Source organism: Canis lupus, chromosome 14 (genome assembly GCF_003254725.2).
Source record: "Canis lupus dingo isolate Sandy chromosome 14, ASM325472v2, whole genome shotgun sequence".
NCBI classification, from domain to species: domain Eukaryota; kingdom Metazoa; phylum Chordata; class Mammalia; order Carnivora; family Canidae; genus Canis; species Canis lupus.
The window spans coordinates 30,623,473-30,646,058 of record NC_064256.1 but is presented as its reverse complement, the minus strand read 5'-3'; the positions used below and the strand labels follow the sequence as shown (position 1 = coordinate 30,646,058).

Below are 22,586 nucleotides of genomic sequence, written 5' to 3'. Positions count from 1 at the left end.
GACTCTGTATATTCCAGATAAAATTTTTCTAGTACTGTTACTAGTAAGATTTTTTTTTTTAAATAATGATGGTAGATCAGTGGTTTTTTCTTTTTCTTTTTCCTTTTTTTTATTCATGACACACACACACGCACACACACACACACACACACACACAGGCTCAGAGACACAGGCAGAGGGACAAGCAGGCTTCATGCAGAGGGTCTGATGTGGGACTTGATCCCAGGTCTCCAGGATCACACCCTGGGCCAAAGGCAGCGCTAAACCGCTGAGCCACCAGGGCTGCCTAGTAGTAGGATTTTAACTAGTAACATAACATTTAGTCAGGAAAGAAAATCCTTTTTATAGCACAGACCCATGAGTTAGTGACCAAAAAAAAATTAATAGGTTATATGATGAGCATGACATGATACAAGCTGCTTTTGTTCTGGATAAGTACAGCTGATTAGCACTTTCTGCAATGATGAAATGTTTGATTGCTATACTCATATATGTGGTAGCCACCTGTTGCTGTGAGCACTTGAGGTATCCTGCATTTTCAGTTTTATTTACATTTAATAAATTTGAATTTAAATGTAAATAGTCACATCTGGCTAGTGTGACTACTTTAGTAGGCATTGTAGTTTTAGGCTATGTTTTATTTGACCGCCCTTTCTATTGGGCTAATTCTATTTTTTTATGAAAGATATACTTATTATTTTTGAGGGGGAAGTGTGCAGAGGGAAAGCTGAGCACAGAGTCCAACACAGAGCTTGATCTCATGACCCTGAGATCTCATGACCATGAGTCGAAAGCTTTACTGACTGCACCCCTCAGGTGTCCCAGGTCAGTTCTCTTACATAATGTAGATATATGAAAAAAAAAATGTTTTCAGAAAGAAACAGTTTAGTTAGCACTTTGTTTTAATCATAAATAGTCCAAAGCACCACTGATCTTCTGATTTGTTATTGGAAGCACTGTAATTGAAATTTGGGGGAATTGTATTTTCCTCTGAGACTAATTAGCACAATTTTTATGTACCTTTTATATAATTCTATAAATTTATCAAATAATTTAAAAGCAATATTAATAAGTTCTTAATTTGCTGTGTTTCTATTGCTTTTGGTTATTTGCAATATGAATGTCCTGGTATCAAAGAGAGCTGAGGTTATTAAATGCTACCACATGAATATTCCTGAAATCGTTCAAAATTTGTTAATTACCAGGATTCTTAAATGATTTTTGCCATGCTTAAAAGCATAGGATGAATCTCTGGAGGCTATGTTAATATGGCTTACAGACATCCTATACCTGTGTTTTGATCTCCTTGATCATGTTTGTTTTTTTTTTTTTTTTTTTTTTTTTTAATTTTTATTTATTTATGATAGTCACAGAGAGAGAGAGAGGCACAGAGACACAGGCAGAGGGAGAAGCAGGCTCCATGCACCGGGAGCCCGACGTGGGATTCGATCCCGGGTCTCCAGGATCGCGCCCTGGGCCAAAGGCAGGCGCCAAACCGCTGCGCCACCCAGGGATCCCTCCTTGATCATGTTTGTGAATACTTTTCGTTTTTGCTATATAGTATTCAAAACACCTTATCTTCTGAAAAGGTTTTTTATTGTTTTGACTTTTGAAACATATTAAAAATGTCAAAAATCACTTAACAAAGTAGGTATATAAAAGCAGTATCGGGACTCCTGAGTGGCTCAGTAGCTGAGTGTCTGCCTTTGGCTCAGAGAGTGATCCTGGGTTCCAGGATCATGACCTGCATTGGGCTCCTGTGGGGAACCTGCTTCTCCCTCTGCCTGGGTCTCTGCCTCTCTCTCTGTGTCTCTTATGAATAAATAAATAAATATATTTTTTAAAAATGCAGTATCAATTTTTATAAATTTAAATGGACTTTGTAGTGCTTAGCATAAGTAAGGTACCTTTGTTAACTACAAAAATAATCATTATTTATTTTTTAAACATATCATGTAATGTGTATCTAAATGACCTGTAGACAAACTTGATAATAATTACAGATTGTTGGTTAATCTGTAATAAACTTTATCATGTAAAATAAAATTTTGACAAATAATTAAAATATATAAGAGGATTATACTAAGTGAAGAACCACATACCTGGTTTTTATAACTTACTTGAATGATATATTTTAAATATTAGCTCAACAGATCAGTGTTTTCATATTAATCATTGGGCTTGCTGTTATCTTTTGATTCTAAAATTTGTTGTGGATGGTACAGATTTTAATTGCAGATGTATATAATGCTTCAGGTAATTGTCCCGTAATATTAACAGTGGCAGAGTTCTGTCCTTATACGAGAAATACCTTGTGAAATCTGAAAAAAAAATTAGACATGTTTTCATGCTATATTAGGTTTTCCTACTGTTTAAAAATGTGAAGTTCTTGTTACTTCTTTGATATTGCACATAAGGATCTGAAACAAAATGGGTATATAAGTATAACATTTGTCTTGATACTATAAAACTTAATTACTTTTTAGTTATTTGAATCAATAGAAACATTTAAAACTTTGTATGGCTAATATTTTAATGCAAAATACTGTTTATTTACTACTTGTGTTAAATGCCTCATTTCTCAACCTAATAGTTTTGCTGGTATTTTAAGATTTTTTTTAAAGATTTTATTTATTTATTTATTCATGACAGACACAGAGAGAGAAGGGGGTGGGTGGGGGGGGCAGAGACACAGGCAGAGGGAGAAGCAGGCTCCATGCAGGAGCCTGACGTGGGACTCGATCCTGGGTCTCCAGGATCAGGCCCTGGGCTGAAGGCAGCGCTAAACCGCTGAGCCACCCTGGCTGCCCTATTTTAAGATTTATAGATGAGTTGTTAAACATTTGCTCTGAATTTTTATGATAGCTTGCAACTTTTAATTAGCTTCTATTCATCAGAATTATGTATTGAATTGCTTGATGACATTGATTTAAGCTTGTTCCAAAATGAAACGATTCAACATTAGAAGCTTGTTCCTTTTTCTTTTTAAAAGTGCAGTTAAAAATTAAAAGTACAGTTCATCAATTTTCTCTAAAGTTTTTTTTTAATCCTTAAAATAAAGTCTTACTTTGATCTGCTTAGTGTTGACTTTGGTTTCATCTATTGTTAGATCTCCCTGTATTTCTTTTGAAAAGCAATGTTGTGAGATGATGGGCCTGATTTACACAATTTACTTTTCTGTACACAAATAATTTTGTGTAGGCAATTTTGCCATATTTGTTGTATAGATTCAGAGGGTCTCTGGTCTATCTACCAATGCTTCCTAACTTAATTATTTGATAATTACCATAACTTTTATTTTGACCATCCTTCCTTCCACTTTGGTGGGCATTAAGCAGTGTGTATTTGTATATATACTGATGCTTCGAAGATTGACTTCTTATTAAAAATTGACTTATTCAAATAAACAAAGTCCTCTCCTATTTCCTCTCCTACCACAATTCCTGACTCCCTTCTCTAGGCCTGTTAACATGGGCCTCTGGAATGAGGCAGAAGTGTTAAATGTGGGGTTATGGAACATTCCTGAGGTTTTAAAGAATATTGTATTTTATATTAATTATTCTTTAATTAATGTACCTGTCCTCAGAGACAGATGAAAAATTACATATTAAAGTATAAAACAATGGCAATTCATCTGGGGCCAGGGATATATTAAATAGTTACTAGACAAATATAAAGCATGTGTAGAACTGAATGTAGAAGACATGAGGCACAGAGGAGCATTTTCCAAACTATGAGTGCCAGAAACCTTGCCCACCCACAAAGCCATGAAGCTACCCATATGTTAAATGTTTAAGCAGTTTGCTAGTTTATAGGAGTGAATTTGCTGTGTTAAAAAAAAAAAAAAAACACATTATTTTGGAGGGGGAGATATTTTAACTTTTTAAATATCTGTATGAAATAAAACTTATTAGAAATGGCATCCTAAGGAGGAAATAATTGTTGCTGTAATTTACACATAGCAAATGAGTGAGCAGTTCAAAAAGACATCAAGGAATATCTACTTGGTGTAGCTATAAGCAAATGTGCAGAACTCAACCTAGATGAAATGTTTTGCTACATTTCAATGGATGCAGGACTGACTATGCTGTAAGTTTGTTTTATTAAGGTGAAAACATTTACATTTCTCTTGAGCTATCATAATCATTTTGTAATCCTCTGCTGTAGTTGTATAAACCTGCCTTGTCTTTAAAATTATAATTGATTGCATTATTGTACCAACTGAGTTTTTTCCTGGAACTCATAAGTAACATGTATTTTAGAAGTTCAAAATTAGTAGCACAATGTAAAGTATGTGCCTAAGTTTCATAGTATTGGCCTTAGGAAATAACGTCTGCTGGAGATTTTTCTTCTGTTAATCATGATGTTATCAGGCCTTCCCATTTAGTGAAAGAGAATTTTGATATGCATCCTACTTCTTCAAGCTTGAATTTTGTCAACCTGGTAATACATTTCATAAGGTCAATATCCATATCTGTTTCTTTAAAAGTTGATGTCATTTAGTACAATGTTGAGCACATTCTTATATTTTAGTACATTTCTAAAAGTTTCCCTCTAAATATAGGTTACTTAATGGGTAGCATTGTTTGATGGTTTGATGGAATAACATAGGCAATTTGTAGATGAATGAATAGTTTGCCTAGAATTCACTTTTATGCATCGTTTCCTTAATCCATGGAATCGGTGGTGAATAACATTGGCCTACTGCTTTCTTTACATGCCATTATCTTTTATCTTTCTGAGGAACTAGGGTATGTTGTGTCTGACGGATCTTTAGCTGGAGTAAGTCTTCAGCCCTAGAGTGACGTTTCATGACTTGGTGGGAACTTTAAAAAACTGACTGTGCTTTGTTTTTCAGTTCACCAAGTATTTTTGCTATGTTACATGTGTCTGAAAAAAAATTAGCTTTTGCAGGATCAATGAATATGGGCATTTAGTCTGTGTATTTTGGAAGTTGACATTAGTTCATATGCAACTTTTCCTAGATCACAACAGCCAGCAAAACAGGAATAAAATTATAATCTTGGAAGGAGACATAAAACCCCTCAGTTTAGCTGCTTCACCAGAAGCAGAAGCTATTCGAATTTTGTTTTGTTTTTAATATGTTTGGTACGTTAGTTTCTGAGACAACTGTCATTGAACATCAATGTTTATTGACTGAGACTGTGTGTTCTCATAATTCAGTCAAATATTTTGTGTATTCAGGGCAGCCCCGGTGGTGCAGCGGTTTGGTGCCACCTGCGGCCTGGGGTGTGATCCTGGAGACCTGGGATCGAGTCCCGCATCGGGCTCCCTGCATGGAGCCTGCTTCTCCCTCTGCCTGTGTCTCTGCCTCTCTCTCTCTGTGTCTCTCATGAATAAATAAATAAAATCTTTAAAAAATATATTTTGTGTATTCAAATCTATCTTAATAAGGCTATGATTATTATAATTTTGCTTGTTTTTTTATTATGCCCTATTCCTCTTTATGTGAATTAATAGTTTTTGTCTTAAACTAAAATGAATAATATTGCTACAGCTTTCATTTTTTGGTAATGTTTGCAAAGCATGTCTTGTTCATCCTTTTATTTTGTGCTTTTCAGGATAGTTTGCTTTATTTTTTTTTTTATTTATTTGTGATAGTCACAGAGAGAGAGAGAGAATGAGGCAGAGACACAGGCAGAAGGAGAAGCAGGCTCCATGCACTGGGAGCCCGACGTGGGATTCGATCCCGGGTCTCCAGGATCGCGCCCTGGGCCAAAGGCAGGCGCCAAACCGCTGCGCCACCCAGGGATCCCCAGGATAGTTTGCTTTAGACATTTGTCTTATAACTAGCATATTGTTAGATTTTCCTTAAAAATCCAATATGATAAATCTGTTATTTAGGAAAGACTTAGGTGTGTTCAATTTATTTGTATTACTTTCATATTTGAGATTCTTTCTACAAGCCTATTTTGTTACTGCTTTTTGCCGGTTGTTTTATTTGCTTCTTTAATTTCCTCCAATTATTTGCTGCATTGATATAGATAATCCTTTTCTCCCTCTGCAAGTTCAAAAACTACACAATATAGTTGTATATAGCTTTAATTAAATACCATAATTTTTAATATACATAATTCATTAAGTTAACTCAGTATAGGATCACTAATTTCTGTCCTTAAAAAAAAAAAGCGATACACAGATTCAGCACACTTTATCTTTTTCATTCCAATATAGTTTATTCTTGTCAAGAGTTTTAGTTCTACCACTTTTACGTTCCCAAAGTTGTTATTAACTTTAGGATCACTTTTAGGACACTTTTTTAAGAAAATCGAAAGTTGAGCACCTGTTCCCATCTCTGACTTTGCAGAGAGGTTCCCTGGGCAGGTGCTTCCTCCTGGTCCAAGTTCAATGGCAGCTTTGCACTGTAGAGCTCCATTCCTGGTTGTATCCATCATTCCTTCTCCATTTAGTATGTTACCAGCATTTCCGTTCTTTAATTTCTGTGCATTTTAAATCTCTTTGGAGGCTGTAATTACAAAGTAGAGTGGTCTTGTCTTTACTGCTCCTTGTGCTATTTTTTTTCACAAACCCTTTCTGCACCCCCCCCCCCCTTTATTTTACTGTGAGATTTTTCAGAACTGAAGATTTGTTAGGAGGACTTGTATTAAACAAGAAATGTCTATTTTCCCTCATTAACTATCTAGGCTAGCTTTAAGGTTGCCTGGATTATGCATTGCAAAACTCCAAGACCTCTCATTCACATAAATTATGTTGGGCATGGTGACTCCTGGCATTTTATTGTATCTAAATATTGCAAATAATTACACAGGTAAAAGAGTTAAATAGTACCATGAGGCTTATAACTCCGAACAGCAGTGTTGTTCCTTAGTCCAGATGGTATGGGGCTATGTAATGATCTGGCGGTATGGGCCCAGGAGAGAGTCTTAGTCTCAGTCCCCGAGCTTTAGATTCATAACATGATTGCAATTTCATAAATTGCCTGGAGTTTGGAGAATTAGCCTTTTTTTCTGGCAAGCCCCCAGCCAACAATTTTAGTTTCAGATAGATATTTTTAAACTCTTAAGACTAGAAGAAGCCTGTATCACTAGTTTGTGCAACATCATAAAAGACTACAAAACAGGAGAAAAGGGAGAGATGGGCATGTTTCTTCAGCTTAGCTTCTTGAGCTCATAATTTCATACTAGTAGGGGTTGCTTTTTTTCCCCCCCTCCATTTTTTCTCCACCTTCTTAAGGGTAAGGGGAGGAAATCACAGAAGGTGGTGTATGAGCCATCCTTCTAGAAGGCTCAAGCTACATGTAGGAGTTAGCTGATAGATGTTAGCTTCCAGGTCTCAGCTAGGGAAACACCTGGTTACAAGTTAAATTACACTAAAGGAAAGTCTACCATTTATAGTTCACTCACAATTATTCCAGCCTGGCTATGGTTCACCAGTCTCAAATTATATTTGCTGTAAGCATTGTTGGTTGGTAAAAAATCTGAAACTTCATCTTTATAAGTTTTCAGGGAATCACTGCTAGGGAAGGGTGAATTCAAGTTCATAGGGTCACATTGTCTTTACTTCAATTATTCAGTAGATAGTAGAGCCTGAGACCCTTTGTGCTTTTTATCTTTCAGTTTTTCTTTTCTGTTTTTTTTTTTCTTTTCTATTATCTTCATTTTTTAATGGATGGAGCATTTTTTAAGGAAAAAAGTCTGTAGTGTCCCTTTAGATTTTAGGAGGAAGCAACTAAAAAAAAAAAGGAGGAAGCAACTATATATGTATGTCTTCAATGAACTATAATGAAAAGGTCCAGGAAATAGTGACTGAATATCTACTGAATTAACACACATACATGTCCTCACATAATTCTGTTTTAAAATGGATGTTATTTAAATGCTTTTCCTGGAAAGCAAAATGCAATGTGATAGGTGAAAACTCATTCCCTTGTGTTACAGAAAGAACGTCATAGGATTTTGTTGTATATTTTCTATAAAGCATATTTTTATATGAATTACCAGAGGAAGGGAAAGGATTAGTATAAGAGTTTTAGGGTGGAGTAGATTTTAAAATGCTTCTAGATAATAAATACATGTAACTGAACAAATTATAATTCTTGAGAGTTTCTTAAATTTGATATTGTGAAAGAATACAAATATCTGAATGTTTATTCTCTGTGCACATTTGCATTTTATTTTGACATTATGGTGATTTAGATATTTTTATGTCCCACAAAAGATGAACAACACCATAAAACTTCAATAATTTGAAGGAGGGAGCTCACCCTGAGTTCCTTAAAATTTAAATGAAAACTAATATTTTAAAAATAGCCATTGGAATAATTTCAAGAAAAACACTAACACTGCTAAAAATATATATAAAATTCTGGATTTACTCTAAGAAATGGATGATTTATTAGAATTTCAGTTATTTGAAAGTGATTCTTCTAAAAATATCTATGAATCTAATAGATAAGCACTCCCTTGACTTTTATTGATATTGGTAATTGCTTAACATATAATATTTCTATGTAATCTAGTTTCAAAGTATAAATTGAACAAGTAGTTGAAATCCTATATTTGTACATTTGACTCTGAAACAAGTGGAAATAGAGTATTAGCATTTTATATTGTTCAGCATTGTTTTCTCAATGATTGCTGCTTTGTATTTGTAGAGGAGGATTTATCAATCTTACTAAGCGTTTATGGTTGAAATGTTTATCTAGAAATTAACACAAACTGATAAAAGTTACAATAATTGTGTTTTGAACTCCTTTAATGTTACATTTTTCAAAGAAAGTGAAAGAAATGGTATTCACATGTTACCTTTTGTATTATTTTGCAGGTATATTTTCTTGATTATAAATCAGTACCTTTTGATCAGAAAATGGAAAACCTAATGCAAATTAAGGAATATGCAAAGGAAGTGAAAAAAATAAATATTTTATTATGTGGTCTTCTTATATATTACCCACAGGTAAGGAAAATTTTGTGTTTTGTGGACGACAGTTTTAATGGTAACCTGACCTGTTAAAAGCAAAGATACATTAATGATTAGAGAAATTTTGGCTGGAAAATTACTTATCCATGTTCTGTCATAGGTAGAATCTCTCTTGACTCTAGGGGAGAAATAAAAATCAAAAACAAGTGTTTTAATGAAGGGAAAAAAAAAGATAAAATTGGTGAATATCTCATACTAGTAGGCCACATGGGGTTGCCAGATTTATCAAATAAAAATTTAGAGTGCAGGCAGCCCCGGTGGCACAGCGGTTTAGTGCCGCCTGCAGCCCAGGGTGTGATCCTGGAGACCTGGGATCGAGTCCCACGTCAGGTTCCCTGCATGGAGCCTGCTTCTCCCTCTGCCTGTGTCTCTGCCTTTCTCTCTCTCTCTCTCTCTCTCTCTCTCTCTGTCTCTCATGAATAAGTAAAATCTTTAAAAAAAATTTAGAGTGCCTGGCTAAATTTGAATTTCAGATAAACAATAAATTATATTAAGTATGTCCTAAATTTGGAATTTGAAATCTGAAATTCAAATTGAACTAGACTTTTGTATTTAACTGACTTCAGAACTCATCCATTTGTCTAATTTGAAATGGCTTATTTCTTTTATGTTGTGCTAAAGATGTTGATCAGGTTTTTAATTACTTAAAAGCAATACTTAGCATTCATATTATAAGAGAGCCTGGTATTTAGGGAAAAATTCTTATTGTCACTTTATTAATAGCAGAAAGTTAAGCTGAAGGCAAAATGAATTAGCATTATAGATACTTAGTGCAAAGAAATGCTATTTAAATCAAACTATTTGGGGACTGTTAGGGAAGATGGATCTGCTCTTTGTGCATAGATATCATTCATTGAAATTACAGAATGCTTTATAGTGTTTTTAGAGGTACCCTACAGGAGTCAAGAAGTGAAGTGGTCAACAGGGCTTTTAATGATCTGGAATTAGTAACTGACCAAGGAACAACAGGCATTTAAAGTTACATGATTGATGAATAACAGTTATTATTGGTGTAATATTTAAGTTACCCTTTTAGCCTGAAGGTAACATTTCTTTTGAAACAAAAGGATTTTAATTAAGTATAAGGACGATCTTTTAGACAGTTCCTGGTTTTCTTTGAGTTGATTTTCGCTGTTTCCATAATATGTAACTATGACCTCTGGTTAGTCATCAAGAATGAGGCAAAGCTGAATTTACTTAGGATCATGGAAGTATAATATGTTAGCTTTGAAAGGGCTTTTGAAGTCAGGGCAGCCAAGGCCCGAAGAGATACACAAATGGCCCAAGAGCAACACGTAACTGGCAGAGTAAGATTAAGAACTCTGGTCTGTATCTTTGTTCAAGAATATCCTATCTTTGGGGCACCTGGGTGGGTCAGTTGGTTAAGTGTCTTTGCCTCAGGTCATGATCCCAGAGGCCTGGAATTGAGCATCTGGCTCCCTGCTGAGTGGGAAGCCTGCTTCTCTTTCTCCTTCTGCCCCTCCCAACTGCTTGTGTGCATTCTCTCTCCCTCTCCCTCTCCCTCTCCCTCTGTCTCATTCTGTCAAATAAATAAATAAAAGCTCCTTTGTTTTTAAAGAATATTCCGTCTTTAATAGATTGTCTTTGGTTGTACTCCAGATTATTGTGGTGGGAAAAAATCAGTTTTTTCTCTTGTGCCATTCAAAGGAGTCATGGATGCACAACTAATGCTTCACTATGCAGATAAAATATAGTTCATTGAGAAATATCTCAAAAGCTAAGAAATGGTAGAGCACATACAAAGTCCCCAGGACTTTTTCTCCTGTGATTTAGGCTAAACACAAAGGGTCTGTATGCACTGTAGTTGATACTCCAGTGGGAGAGTATGGTCTAGATGAAATATAGCATGCCTAATGAGATTTGATTTCAGACAATTTTTAGTATATCTGAAATATTACACGAAGCATACTTGCACTAAAAATCTTTGTTATCATTCCTGAGATTCAATATAACTGGGCATCTTATGTTTTTATTTCCTAAACCTGGTAACTCTTGTGGAGCTCATATTTCACAACAGAACTGTTCAATTTTCCACACCTGGCATACTGTACACATTCATGACATGGAGTTGCATATCTATATAACTCTGTACCTGTGAAGGCTCCCTGATGGGAAAAGTGGCCTTGTTGAAAAAGAAGAACCTTTGAATTCAGTACTGTGCATCTGGCCATTATTTTGAGCAAATTTGGATCTGTTAAGCTCTACTTTGCTGTCACGAGTGCAAAGAAGAGGGCACTGCAAAGCGTTCAAAATATTTCTCTCATTTTAAGAAGCAAAGAGAGTTTATTAGGGTGTTGCTTTTTTCTTCTTAAAAATACCATATGAGGATGTCTCAAACATGTGAAAATGTTTAAAATACAGGGTTTACTTTTGTCCTTGGAGACACAGGTGCCAGTTGACTAGTACTAGCCAAACACATGTCCAGTGCATAATTCCACCTTAAAGAGCCTTTACCAGAGTACTCTGGGGTGTTCCTCAGATATGCCATCAAAAAGGGCCTGTGGTTAAAAAATTGGGGAGCATCAGTGAATAAACAAGTATCTTCCATGAAGGGCTTCTCACAAATTCTTAATATCCTGGTGAAAATTTCATATCTTCAAGTTGGGGACAAGGGGGATATCATTTTCAATTTTCTACTGTAACCCTTCAAACATAGGCAACTCATGAGGCTAATATTCTCTAAATGAAACTTTGGGATACAGTCCTCATAAATAGGCCCTATGTAAAGAAACCACTACCTCTGGACAATATCTCTCTCTCTCTCTCTTTTTTCCTTTTAGTTCTGTACTAATTTTCCACTTAGTTAAATCAATATCTTTAATTTTGAAAGCCTACTTGACAAACCTTTTGTCAACACTAAGGATATGAAGATGCACAAGGTGAAACTTCTGTCATCGTTGAGTGCGAAGAAGTTGTTTAGAGGTTTGTGCTTTCCATGGTGCTGTCAGATACAGTTTTTTTGTTTGTTTGTTTGTTTACAGTGTCCATACCTTGGATGTTGGTTCCCTAAGCGAATCTCTGTGATAGCCATTAGGGTGTTTCTGTAGATGGTTGATGTGTTTTGTTTTCAGTCTCTGATCAGCGAAACCTAGGTCTGTGAAATCTGGAAAGATTTTTAACCATTTTTTCATCACACATAGCTTCAAGAACTTCTTTGGATAGGTTTTCAGTTTATTTGTGACTCTACCTTGGATGAGAGGATGCATTGGCTTCAGCATCTGTGCTACAGATCAGGTCTTTCCAACCTAAAGAAGACCTGCATTGCTATGTATGTATGTATCTCTGGTAATGTTGGTTGTCTGGACTGCTTAGTTGCTCCTTCACAGGATTCATTATGGATATTTATAGTTGAATAGAATTACTTAAGCTCTTTTTAAAAAAAAAAATGCATGATGGTGTTAAGTCTCTGTGTTTCTGTGGAAAAAACACTTTCTGTAGAGAAAGTCCCACATGTAGGACTTTCTGTGTTTAGCGAATTTAAACTTACTACATTTCAGTCTTTTTGGGGATTTATAATATGGTCTCTGATTAATTAGCCATACTTGCTTCACAATTAGATATTTCCAATTTGTGTATACCTTTAGGAAAGAAATTGACTTGGAGAAAGATAAGGATTAATTCCATCTTGAGGATCTATAAATGTCCCGCAATGTTATCCATTGTCAATTGTTGATAATTCTTTGATAATTCAATTACTGACAAATGCATCTAATCGTATAATGTTTCAACTCCATTTTTCATATATTCTTTATCAATATAAGAAATTTTAGCAAATGCTTTACTTAACTCTAGATGTACTCCCCATGTATGCATTTTTTTTTTCCTGGTCAGAGACATCATTTGCTAAATTAATGAATATGCCAGTTCCTTAGTTATACCAATGTAGTAAAGTACAAATTAACTTTTTCGAAAAATGTCTTTAAAACATTCTGCTGGCCTCAAAATATTCATCATTTAAAATAGATTCATTGTGAGTACACTTATGAATCAAGTGGCTGGCTTGACCATTTAAGTTTTCTGACTTTAGTATCTAGTGATCAGTTTCTTAAGTTGTAAATAAATAAGGAAAGATTTGAAATTTATATGCTAGATTAGAAACGTAGCATAAAGTTAGTCCTTAAAATTTTTTGGATGAATTTAAATCAAGTCCTATTCCTTTTTCTAAAATAACTCTATAAATATAACTATGAATAATTACAACTAGGTTCTATAGCTTAATCCACATAAAGGATCTTAGTCCCTTTTTAAGTATTCTCTTAAATTTATGCATAAAATAGTACTCTTCATTCCCATTATACTAAGTTTGTGATGCATGTCATCATTGAAATCTGTGGTATAAAATGATGTATTTTGGGGAACCTGTTCTAGTTATTTAAGAATATGTATCTGATGATAAAGCACTGAAGTTATAGATACTTAGTATTTCTGTCATGAACTGTTCAAGCCTATAGTTTAGAGATTTCAGTCTTAATTTTGCTGAACTCAAATATTTTTATCATGATTCTGTTTTTTTAAGGCAAACATTTGCAAGTATGTAGTTTTTAAACTTGAACTATACTGACCATTTCAGAGATGGAGCTTCTAGGTTAGAACAATATTGCATTGTTAAGTATAAATATATATATCTATCTTGTATAGACATCATACCATCAAATAATGTACCCAAATGAATTTCACATTTGGCTTTATTTATCCACCACCTTCACAAAGGTATCATGAAACATCTTAGTAGATATTTTCCTGAGGTTCAGATCTAAGATTTGTACACTTACCTCTCGTTTGACTAATCTACTGGTATCCTCAGAGGAAGAAATAATTTTGTTTTAATGAACTTACTTTAGGCCCGGCTGATGAATGATTTTCTGTGCCAGTGGCTTCTAAATACTGTTTTTTGAAAATCCTTAGCTGGCAGTATTACAGTCTCCTGAGGAACTTTATAAATATAGGTTCCTAGTCTGTACTTTAGGGAATCTAGTTCAATAGCTCAAACTTATATCTGGAGTTCTCTATATTTCATAAGCTCAAGCTCTGGTGGAAGTCTAATGTGAACATATTTGGATGACTGACTTAAGTCAGAGGTTCTTAAGTATATTGACATATTGGAATCAACTGTTGGCCCTCTTTAATCTATATAGGACTGTCATGTCTGAGGAGGCTATGGGATATCAGATGGCATAATGGAATCTTGAGGTGAAGTTGAGTAAGAGACCGAAGAATGACCATTTGAAAAAGTTTCTAAGCTAACTGTGAGATCATCTCTTGTTCATTAAGGACAAACATTCTAAGTACTTACAATCTATCAGGCTAATAGGGCAATTCTATTGATGAAGGTTCTTAGTTGCAAAAATGTATCCAGTGATTGTCTAACAGAAAGATATATTTTAGGGAATTTTGTAGCTTACAGAATTTCTGAAGAATTATGGAACCAAACTGGGTAACACCTAGCCAAGAACAGGGCAGATGGCAGAAATGCTCAACCCCTCTGGGACTGTGCTTGTAAAAGTGCCTCCTATTACTGACTCTGGATACATATGATGCTAGGGAACCACAGATAGAAACTCTACCATAGCTGATTCAGAAAATATGAAGTCTCTACCTTAGACCTAGTTTTCCTGTTTCTGGCACTGAGCCAACCTACTCACTGCTACTTTTAAGTCATCTACATGTACATAGTAGAATCCATAGATGCTGATAAAACCAAATCTGAGGAAATTTAGTTTTTATCCTCTGGAGTATCTATAGCATGGAAATGAAAGCAGGGATTTGGTTGGAGAAGGTGTTGGTTGAGCCATTTTGTGGCATTAGCCCCATCAACCTAGATCAAAGAATCTTGTCATAGGTTGAAATTAGAGCACCTTTAACACATTATATTTGCTATCAAGGGCCTGATATCATTCACCTTCATCCAGGTGTGGTGGATGGAGTCTTTCTGTATGGTGTCTTACTGTCAAATTACACATTTTAAAATAAAAATTTACACAAAAACTTTTATGGCAAAATTTGTAAATTCTATAAAATATATAAAGTCCTGTAGCAGTTTATTTAATCTGTGCATCTTACATGCTCAAGGATTTAGAGATAGAAGCTCACAGGCACATGGTTGGAGAGTTCTCCAAAACTTTTATAACTGATTATTTATTGGTCTGAATTAGCATAGTCCCATCTAATTGAAACAGATATCTATGTGACCTTGAATAAGTGATATAAATTGGTGGACCTCTGATTATTCATTTGCAAAATGCAGAAGTCATATTTTTGAAGCTTCTATGGGATGAGAAGATGGAGACATAGGAGGTAGGCAATCTGTGTCACTCACATGACACCATCAATGTCTGTCTCTCTGACAGGGAAATTCTGAAATTGAGGCTGGATTTTCTTTCCTTATGTGACCATAAGTTTTAACCATACTATTTTAACCATACTATTATTTATTTTGTTGAGAAATTATTAATTGTAGTTCATACATTTCATTATAGTTCAGAGAGGGAACTGTTTGTGTTTGACACCTCAAAAGTCAATAAGATTGTCTTAGTCTATTTTGCTGCTGTAACAATACCACTGATCTGATGACTTATAAAAAACAGATGTTTATTCCTCATGTTTCTGGAAGCTGGCATTCTGAGATCATGGTGCCCGCATAGTCAAGTTCTCGGGGAGACCCTCTTCACTGTTGCAGACCACCATTTTCTCATTGTATCCTCACATGTAAGGGAGAAGGTCATGTTCTCTCTTTATCACAGCACTAATCCTGTTCATGAAGATTCCAATCTCATGACCTAATCCCCAATCAAAGGCCTCACTTTTTAATACAACCACATTGGGGATTAGGATTTCAACATGAATTCTTGGGGGACACACACATTCAGTCTGTAACAGGGAAGGAATTATTATTTATGTTAGCATGGCAGGGAGTGTATATCATTTTAGTCTATCCATTTGCCTGTCTCCTTTCTTCTCTAAGCCATCATTACCCTGGATATGATGCAGTGAGAAATAGACTTTGGAAACAATGTTTGATTTATTATTTTTCATAAGATGAGGCTATTGGGAAGAAATGATCCAATTGGCAGAAATAGAAAATCCAGGTCCTGGAGAGGCTCTGGAGAGGTCAGGAAGTGGATGAACTCAATTACCTTCTTACTGCTCTTGAATGCCACTTTTTCTTCAGCTACAAATATAGCTCTGGAAGGCATGTAAACAAGTATGAAAGTTAACAAAGTAGGTTTTAATTTTCTGTTTTTAAGAAATAATTGTTGATAAAAGAGAATTCTTTTGTGAACCTCCAAGATAGGATAGGGAATGGTGAAATGAAGTGGTTTGGCAACAACATTAAATTTAGATAAAGCTGTGTAAATTGATTTTCTGTCACAACGTATATACCAGATCTCTCTACTTGATGAATTAAATACTCCTGTTCTTCTCTATTAACTAGTTTTGAATGTTTTGCATGTACTGTAAAGGACATCCAGAAAACATTCTTGTTGATGGATCTCTTTGTAATTAGCCCCAGGTAAATTCATAATGAAACCTTAAGAGCTATATGAACAGGTCCAAATGCTGTAGGATACTTCTTTGCCAATAGACCTGAATTTGCAGGATGCAGTTTGTTACCATTCTTCCTCTCTTAAATACACCACATTTACTCTATGTCCTCTAGCTGAGTCATTCTTTAAGTGTGCATGACCATTTAGAGAATTGGTGTATGCTATCAAGTAGCAGAACATCATTTTTTTCTTTTTAATAATCATCTTGAGGGAGGTTAGAAATAAATCTCCACTTCCTGCAAGGAGCAATTACTTTTAGTTAAAATTGGAATTATTTACTAAACATAGGGTACTTTCTGTGGCACTGAATCATGTGGCATATACACCAATATGTAGTACCAAATCTGTTTACAGAAACCAATAATACCCTGTTCAGAGTAATCAGGCTTTTTTTGATGTGGGAATGTTTTTGAGACTAAATATTTTTCACTATCAATATTGTTTTGGCTTCTAATGTTTAGACTTAGTCATTCTTTGGGAAAATTTGAACATCGTAAAATAAAATATCTCTTTAAAATTGTGTGAGTTTGAAAAACCCTTTTAGGGAATTTGGGTAGCTTATTTATGAGACTCATTCGAGTGGCAATAAGCTGTTAGACAAATGTAAGTGAAATAGAGTATTAGATACAAACTTCTGGGATAGACCTGCCCTTAATTTTTTTTGAGTAAGTAAAGCAACATTATTAATGAAAATGGCCATGAAAAATTAATGCACTTATTACTTTGAATAATGTATTAGTTAGCTATTACTGCAAAAACAAATTACCTCCAAACTTAATGACTTAAAATAATGTTTATTATCTCATAGTCCTTGTGGTTTCACCTGCTCTGGGCTTTTCTCAAGACTGTAGTCCTCTCAAGGATCCCCTGGAAATAATCTGCTTCCTAGCTCACTTAGCTGGGTATCGGGACTTGGTTTTTTTGAGCTGTTACACTGAAGACTTAGTTCTTCACAAGCCTGTGGTTGGGGGCCTGTTCATAGAGTATCCCCCAGTGTTAGAGCATGCAAGAGAGAGGACCAAGACAAAGGTCACAATCTTCTGTAACATAATCACCTTCATTTGTGTTCTATCCATCGGAAGCAAATTATTAGGTTCTGTCCACACTCAGGGGAGGCAAAGACACAAGGGCATGAATACCTGAAGGTAGTGATCATTAGGAGCCAAATCAGACACTGTCCCCCACAATAATACTAGAGTGTTAATATTAAAGTTAATAATTTAATATCCCATGCAAATTAAGGGATTGGTAACTTAAATAGAGCTAGAAGTGTTTGAATGAAAATATATACACACACATGTGTATATACGATCATACACACTGTTTTCAGATATATGAATAGAGCAATGACAGCTGGAGATGGGATAGCAGGGAGATCGAGTGCCAAAAAATATGCAAATGTATTTTGATGTTTGTAATTTTTTTTGAAGAGCTTGATCAAAGTCAGATCCATATCAAAGACATTAGGGAACATTATTGATAGGCTTAGTTCAGTTTAGGGAACCTTGCATTATAAAGTAATAGCTATAAGATGGTGGTGTTGTCTTTGAAAAGTTGAGACCAATTATATTAAAACCATATAACCCAGATGTGTTGTGTCGTAGAGGCTTCAAGAAGAGTTTCCAGAAAAGAGAGGTGCTATAGGAACCTAAAGGATTAGAAATAAAGACTCCAAAGAATCTGACATCCTATTGGTAATCCTTAGAGAAGACAGGTTTGTGAGCTTACAGGAAATACTAAGAAACTTCATTGAGAGTAGTGATTTTCTATACACTGGACAATAAAACAACTATATTACTAATCTCAATGCCAAGTTGAAAATAAAACTAAATTTTAGTCTTTGTCTAATTTCTGATATTTTGACTAATGAAATAGAAAAAAAAAACGGCACATCAGGCTGTGATTGGGAGAGCAAACTAAATAATTAGTCCCTGGAAAATTGAGGGTTTTCTAATGTATGTGGCATTATTTCAGCCCTTTGAAATAAAATGTGTTGTATATACACTCTGAGTTTTATGTAGATTTTCCTTAAATAACATTGGAGGGGATATCTTTGTTTATTTTCATTTTGTGGAAGACTAATTATTCAAACTTCAGAAGCAGCTGTACAAAGAAGTCTAAAATTGCAATGTTTAACTGAACCAAGTGGAGACCATCACATGCATGCTAAAGGACTTGAAAATATCAAGTAGAGTGGGAAGTGAAACTAGGAGAAATGCAAAGTGAAAATAAGTATTTAAAGATCTGACATTCTAAGCCAATGGCAGTAACTCTGAATACTTTGAAACATTTGGGGGCATATAATCATTATTAGATACTTCATATCATTGAGAATTAAAGGTAATATTTCTAAAGCCAGGGATTAGTTAGTTAAGGCCCCTTTTCCTGGAATGAGAGTTGGTTACATATGAATTCCTTATTTTTTGCCCAAGTTACTATTTAGGAAAAGGATAGTTTGTAAAATGAGAACATGTGTTTATTGTCTCTGAGAATTCTATCAGCATTTCTGATTATGATCATAATGGAAATATAGAGGAGCCTTCTCCACTGAGAATCAGGGAGATATGAGTAATGTTTGGCAAATAGATTTGTGTATGGAAAATGGTAGGTTTATTAGTTTTCCATCCATCTCATTACTCACCTTTGACAACTGGTAAGGAAATATATTTTAATTAAGCTTCAACTTACTCTTACTGAATGCATAATGGCAATTATATACTAATGTTCTTAGGAAATGAGTTGGTAACAAATGTATCTACAGTCACTTTGAGAATCTGAATTTTAATGGACAGAAAAAACATGTTTTACAAAGATGCTATTCACGATTATTATTGGGCTTCTGTCATTGTTTATATTTTGTATGTTTTTAATCACAGTATCATGCTGAAACCCTGTATTAGGATGATTTAGAAGGAAATACTGTTCAAAGAGTACCCACAGATAATTTTCCAATTTTTAACTAAAATTACATAGTTTAATCTTTTGCATGTTTATTTATTTTTTAATTATTCTCTGTATTTATGGCTTAAAAGGTCTAAATCATAATACATTTTTTTAACTAGGCCACAGATCTTCTATATGAACAAATTTTTTTGCAAGGTTGTTCAGAAGCACAAGAGATTAATTTTTACTATAGGACATACTCTGTTTTTGTTTGCTTAACACAAAAGCTTTTTCCATTAAAATTACTCAAAGAGAAAAAAGTTGTGTTTTTTTCTTTTTATTTAACATATGTTTGCAAGCTGAAATTAGGGCAACGTGAAGTGTATTAAAATAAAGACCATGAAAGTAATCTATATACCACTTACTGGTATGTTCTTACATTCACTTTGCAGGTTTGAGGCAACTTGGGGCTTTTTAAAAAAATTTTTAAAAAAATTTATTTGAAAGAAAGCGAGTCCACACAATCATGGGAAGCAGCAAACAGAGGGAAAGGGAGAAGCAGACTCCCTACTCAGCAGGGAGTCCAATGTGATGCAGGGATCCATCCCAGGACCCCTGGATTGGGATCCTGATCCAAAGGCAGATGCTTAACTGACTAAGCCACTCAGGCACCTCTACTGTCTTCTTACTATAAAGATAGAAAAAAAAAATTGATTCTCTAGTGAAAATAAGTGTTTTTGAAAAGATATAAACTATTAAACAGCAAGTGACATAATATTAATGTATAAATGTGTACATTTATGGTTTTCTGCTACATCTGCATTATACTATGTTATCTCTAGTTCCTTTGTTGTGAGAAGTCAGGTCATTTCTTGTCTACTGTGCCAATGTCTTTGATTCTGACTTGATCTGTTTAGTTTTGAATTTTAAATGGAATAATGGCACATACACAGGTTTAAAATGTGCTGTATTCTTCATCATCTTAATCCTCTTATACCTTGATTAAATTTCTGACTTAATATTTAAAATGTTTTGTTGCAATTAAAGGATTTAGACTCTTTGGGGAGGGTGGTCACTCTGTCTCTCAAAAAGTGCAGCATTAACATAGTACTACTAGTTTTTTCTGACTTTGATGACTAGCAATAGTCTAAAAATGTAGATGAAAAATTACAAAAAAATATAGTTACTGAATTATCAGTTCTGCTCCATGGAGAGAATGGGCATGTTCCCTAAATCTTATTTTTTTATTTGGATGTTACATAAAGTTCTCCCAAAATATGCAGATCAAAGAGCAATGATTAAAACATAAAATGACAAATATTTCTGAACCTTGATAGGAACTTTAATAATGAAGGCATTACATTTTTAACCTGAAAGTAACCAGTTTGAATAAGTGTATAAACACAGTTGGGGAGAGTCTGAATGATTTTCAAGTGTGATCTGACCAATAAAATTTCAAAAAGCTTCTCTGTATTTTCTAAGGTAGTGCCTTCCCTCTTAAAGTTCATTCATAAAGGCTACCAGGCTTTGCCAGCAACATCACAGGAATGTGGAGTTTCTTCACAAATACACTTTCCTAAGTCAAGTAAATCACAAATGAATGCTTCCTACCATTCCTCACATTTTTGTGGATTGTTTTAAGATCTTGGAAAGAAAGACAAGTTTTGTTTTTAAGTATGTACAAGTCCTTTGTAAGCATCCTTGTGGTGGCTCAGACCCTTGACCTCAGGCGGAGGTTTCAATGAAGGAACTATTTCAGGTTAACTGGGTGTTAAAAATGCATCACTTTTGCTTTTTAGAGCTTAACTATTTCCACAGGTATGTGTTTTCCAGAGGTTAGCTAAGCAAGAGCAGATGCAACCCTTGTGGTAAATTCATGAAAATCAGTAATAAGGAAATAGTTATTTTGGTTTCTTTCTTTTTTTTTTTTTTTTTTTGTTATTTTGGTTTCTGCCAGCAGGGCTGGTTCTGGGGGAACCTCTACCTTTCTTAGAACCCTGTATATTGCACTTGGGATTACAAATCAGCTAGTGGATCTTTGGGATTTAAGAAGGCATATGTACTGAGACAAAATAGCAAAAATTGATCTTGTCTAGGTCTTTGAGAATAGTGAATTTCACGACCAAAATATACAATAAAGGAAAATAATCAGTAAAAATCCCCAAAGCCTATCAACTTAAGGTTTTTTAAAAGAAGCCTTAGAAAAGTCAAAGAAACTAAATTTGCTTCTCCCATAGCTTTCCTTACTTTAACAAGGCTTATGAAGGAAGGGGAATTCTTCTTTCCATGGCATTTTATTTAAGTAGTCTCATCAAGTATCCTAAGTTTGAGATATAGTGGCTAACTTACTGCTAACTTAAAGCCTTTTCAGTCAAAGTTTTAATTGGTTTGTGTTATTTGGATATTGGTTTAATTCACATTCACTTTTGAGTCGATTCAAACATCATGTGTTTTTCAGATGCTTAAGGTATTCTAGATGGAAAACATAAAGGTTTTTAATCAAAATGCTAAGTTCATTAGAATTTTTATTTGCGAAACGGAAGTGTAGACTGATAGCAAATTACAAAAGTTAACAGATTGACAATTTAATGAGCTGTATAATAAACACACACTTGCACAGTTATACAATATAGAAATATGAATTTTAATGTCACCTTAAATGTTCTGCTTGTTAGCTTGAAACTTTGAAGTGCTTTTTTGTTGTATTCGAAACATTATTAATAAATGTATGTGAAGATACTAGCTTTCATAATGCATATATTTCGATATTATGTTTTTTGAACAAAATTTTATGATTATTTAAATACTTAAAAAAATGCAGCATAAACATGAGTTTCAAGGAAATTTACTGGAGAAAGATCACAGCAGACTGGAGTTTTGAGACTGTTGAATTAGCCTGATGAATTAGTTGGTTTATCATTTGGGAATTTTTAATTGTGAATGTCAGAATCAAAATACAATTTAACAATGCAACTGACAAATCCAAGACTCCTACCTAGCTTTCGGCTTTACTAGACCCACGCACTCAAAGGGACATTACTTTTTCTCAGTTTGTTTCTCGCTCCTCCATTCCTGTCTATACTCAATAACTTCATTCTTTATTCTCATGTAATTTTTAAAAGTTTTTATTTTAATTTCAGTATAGTTAACATATAGTGTCACATTAGGCTCAAGTGT

The 22,586-nt window shown here is 34.4% G+C and overlaps 1 protein-coding gene across 1 annotated transcript in view; it reads left to right on the top strand.

Moving 5' to 3' along the window:
* Positions 1 to 22,586, top strand: part of CRPPA (CDP-L-ribitol pyrophosphorylase A) — a gene marked incomplete at its 5' end in the record, with an annotated part of 293,261 nt that overhangs the window by 173,916 nt on the left and 96,759 nt on the right. Inside the window, one exon of the mRNA XM_035698317.2 lies at positions 8,806 to 8,937. Coding sequence (XP_035554210.2) covers positions 8,806 to 8,937 — 132 coding nt within the window. The remainder of the gene's footprint in view (positions 1 to 8,805; positions 8,938 to 22,586) is intronic.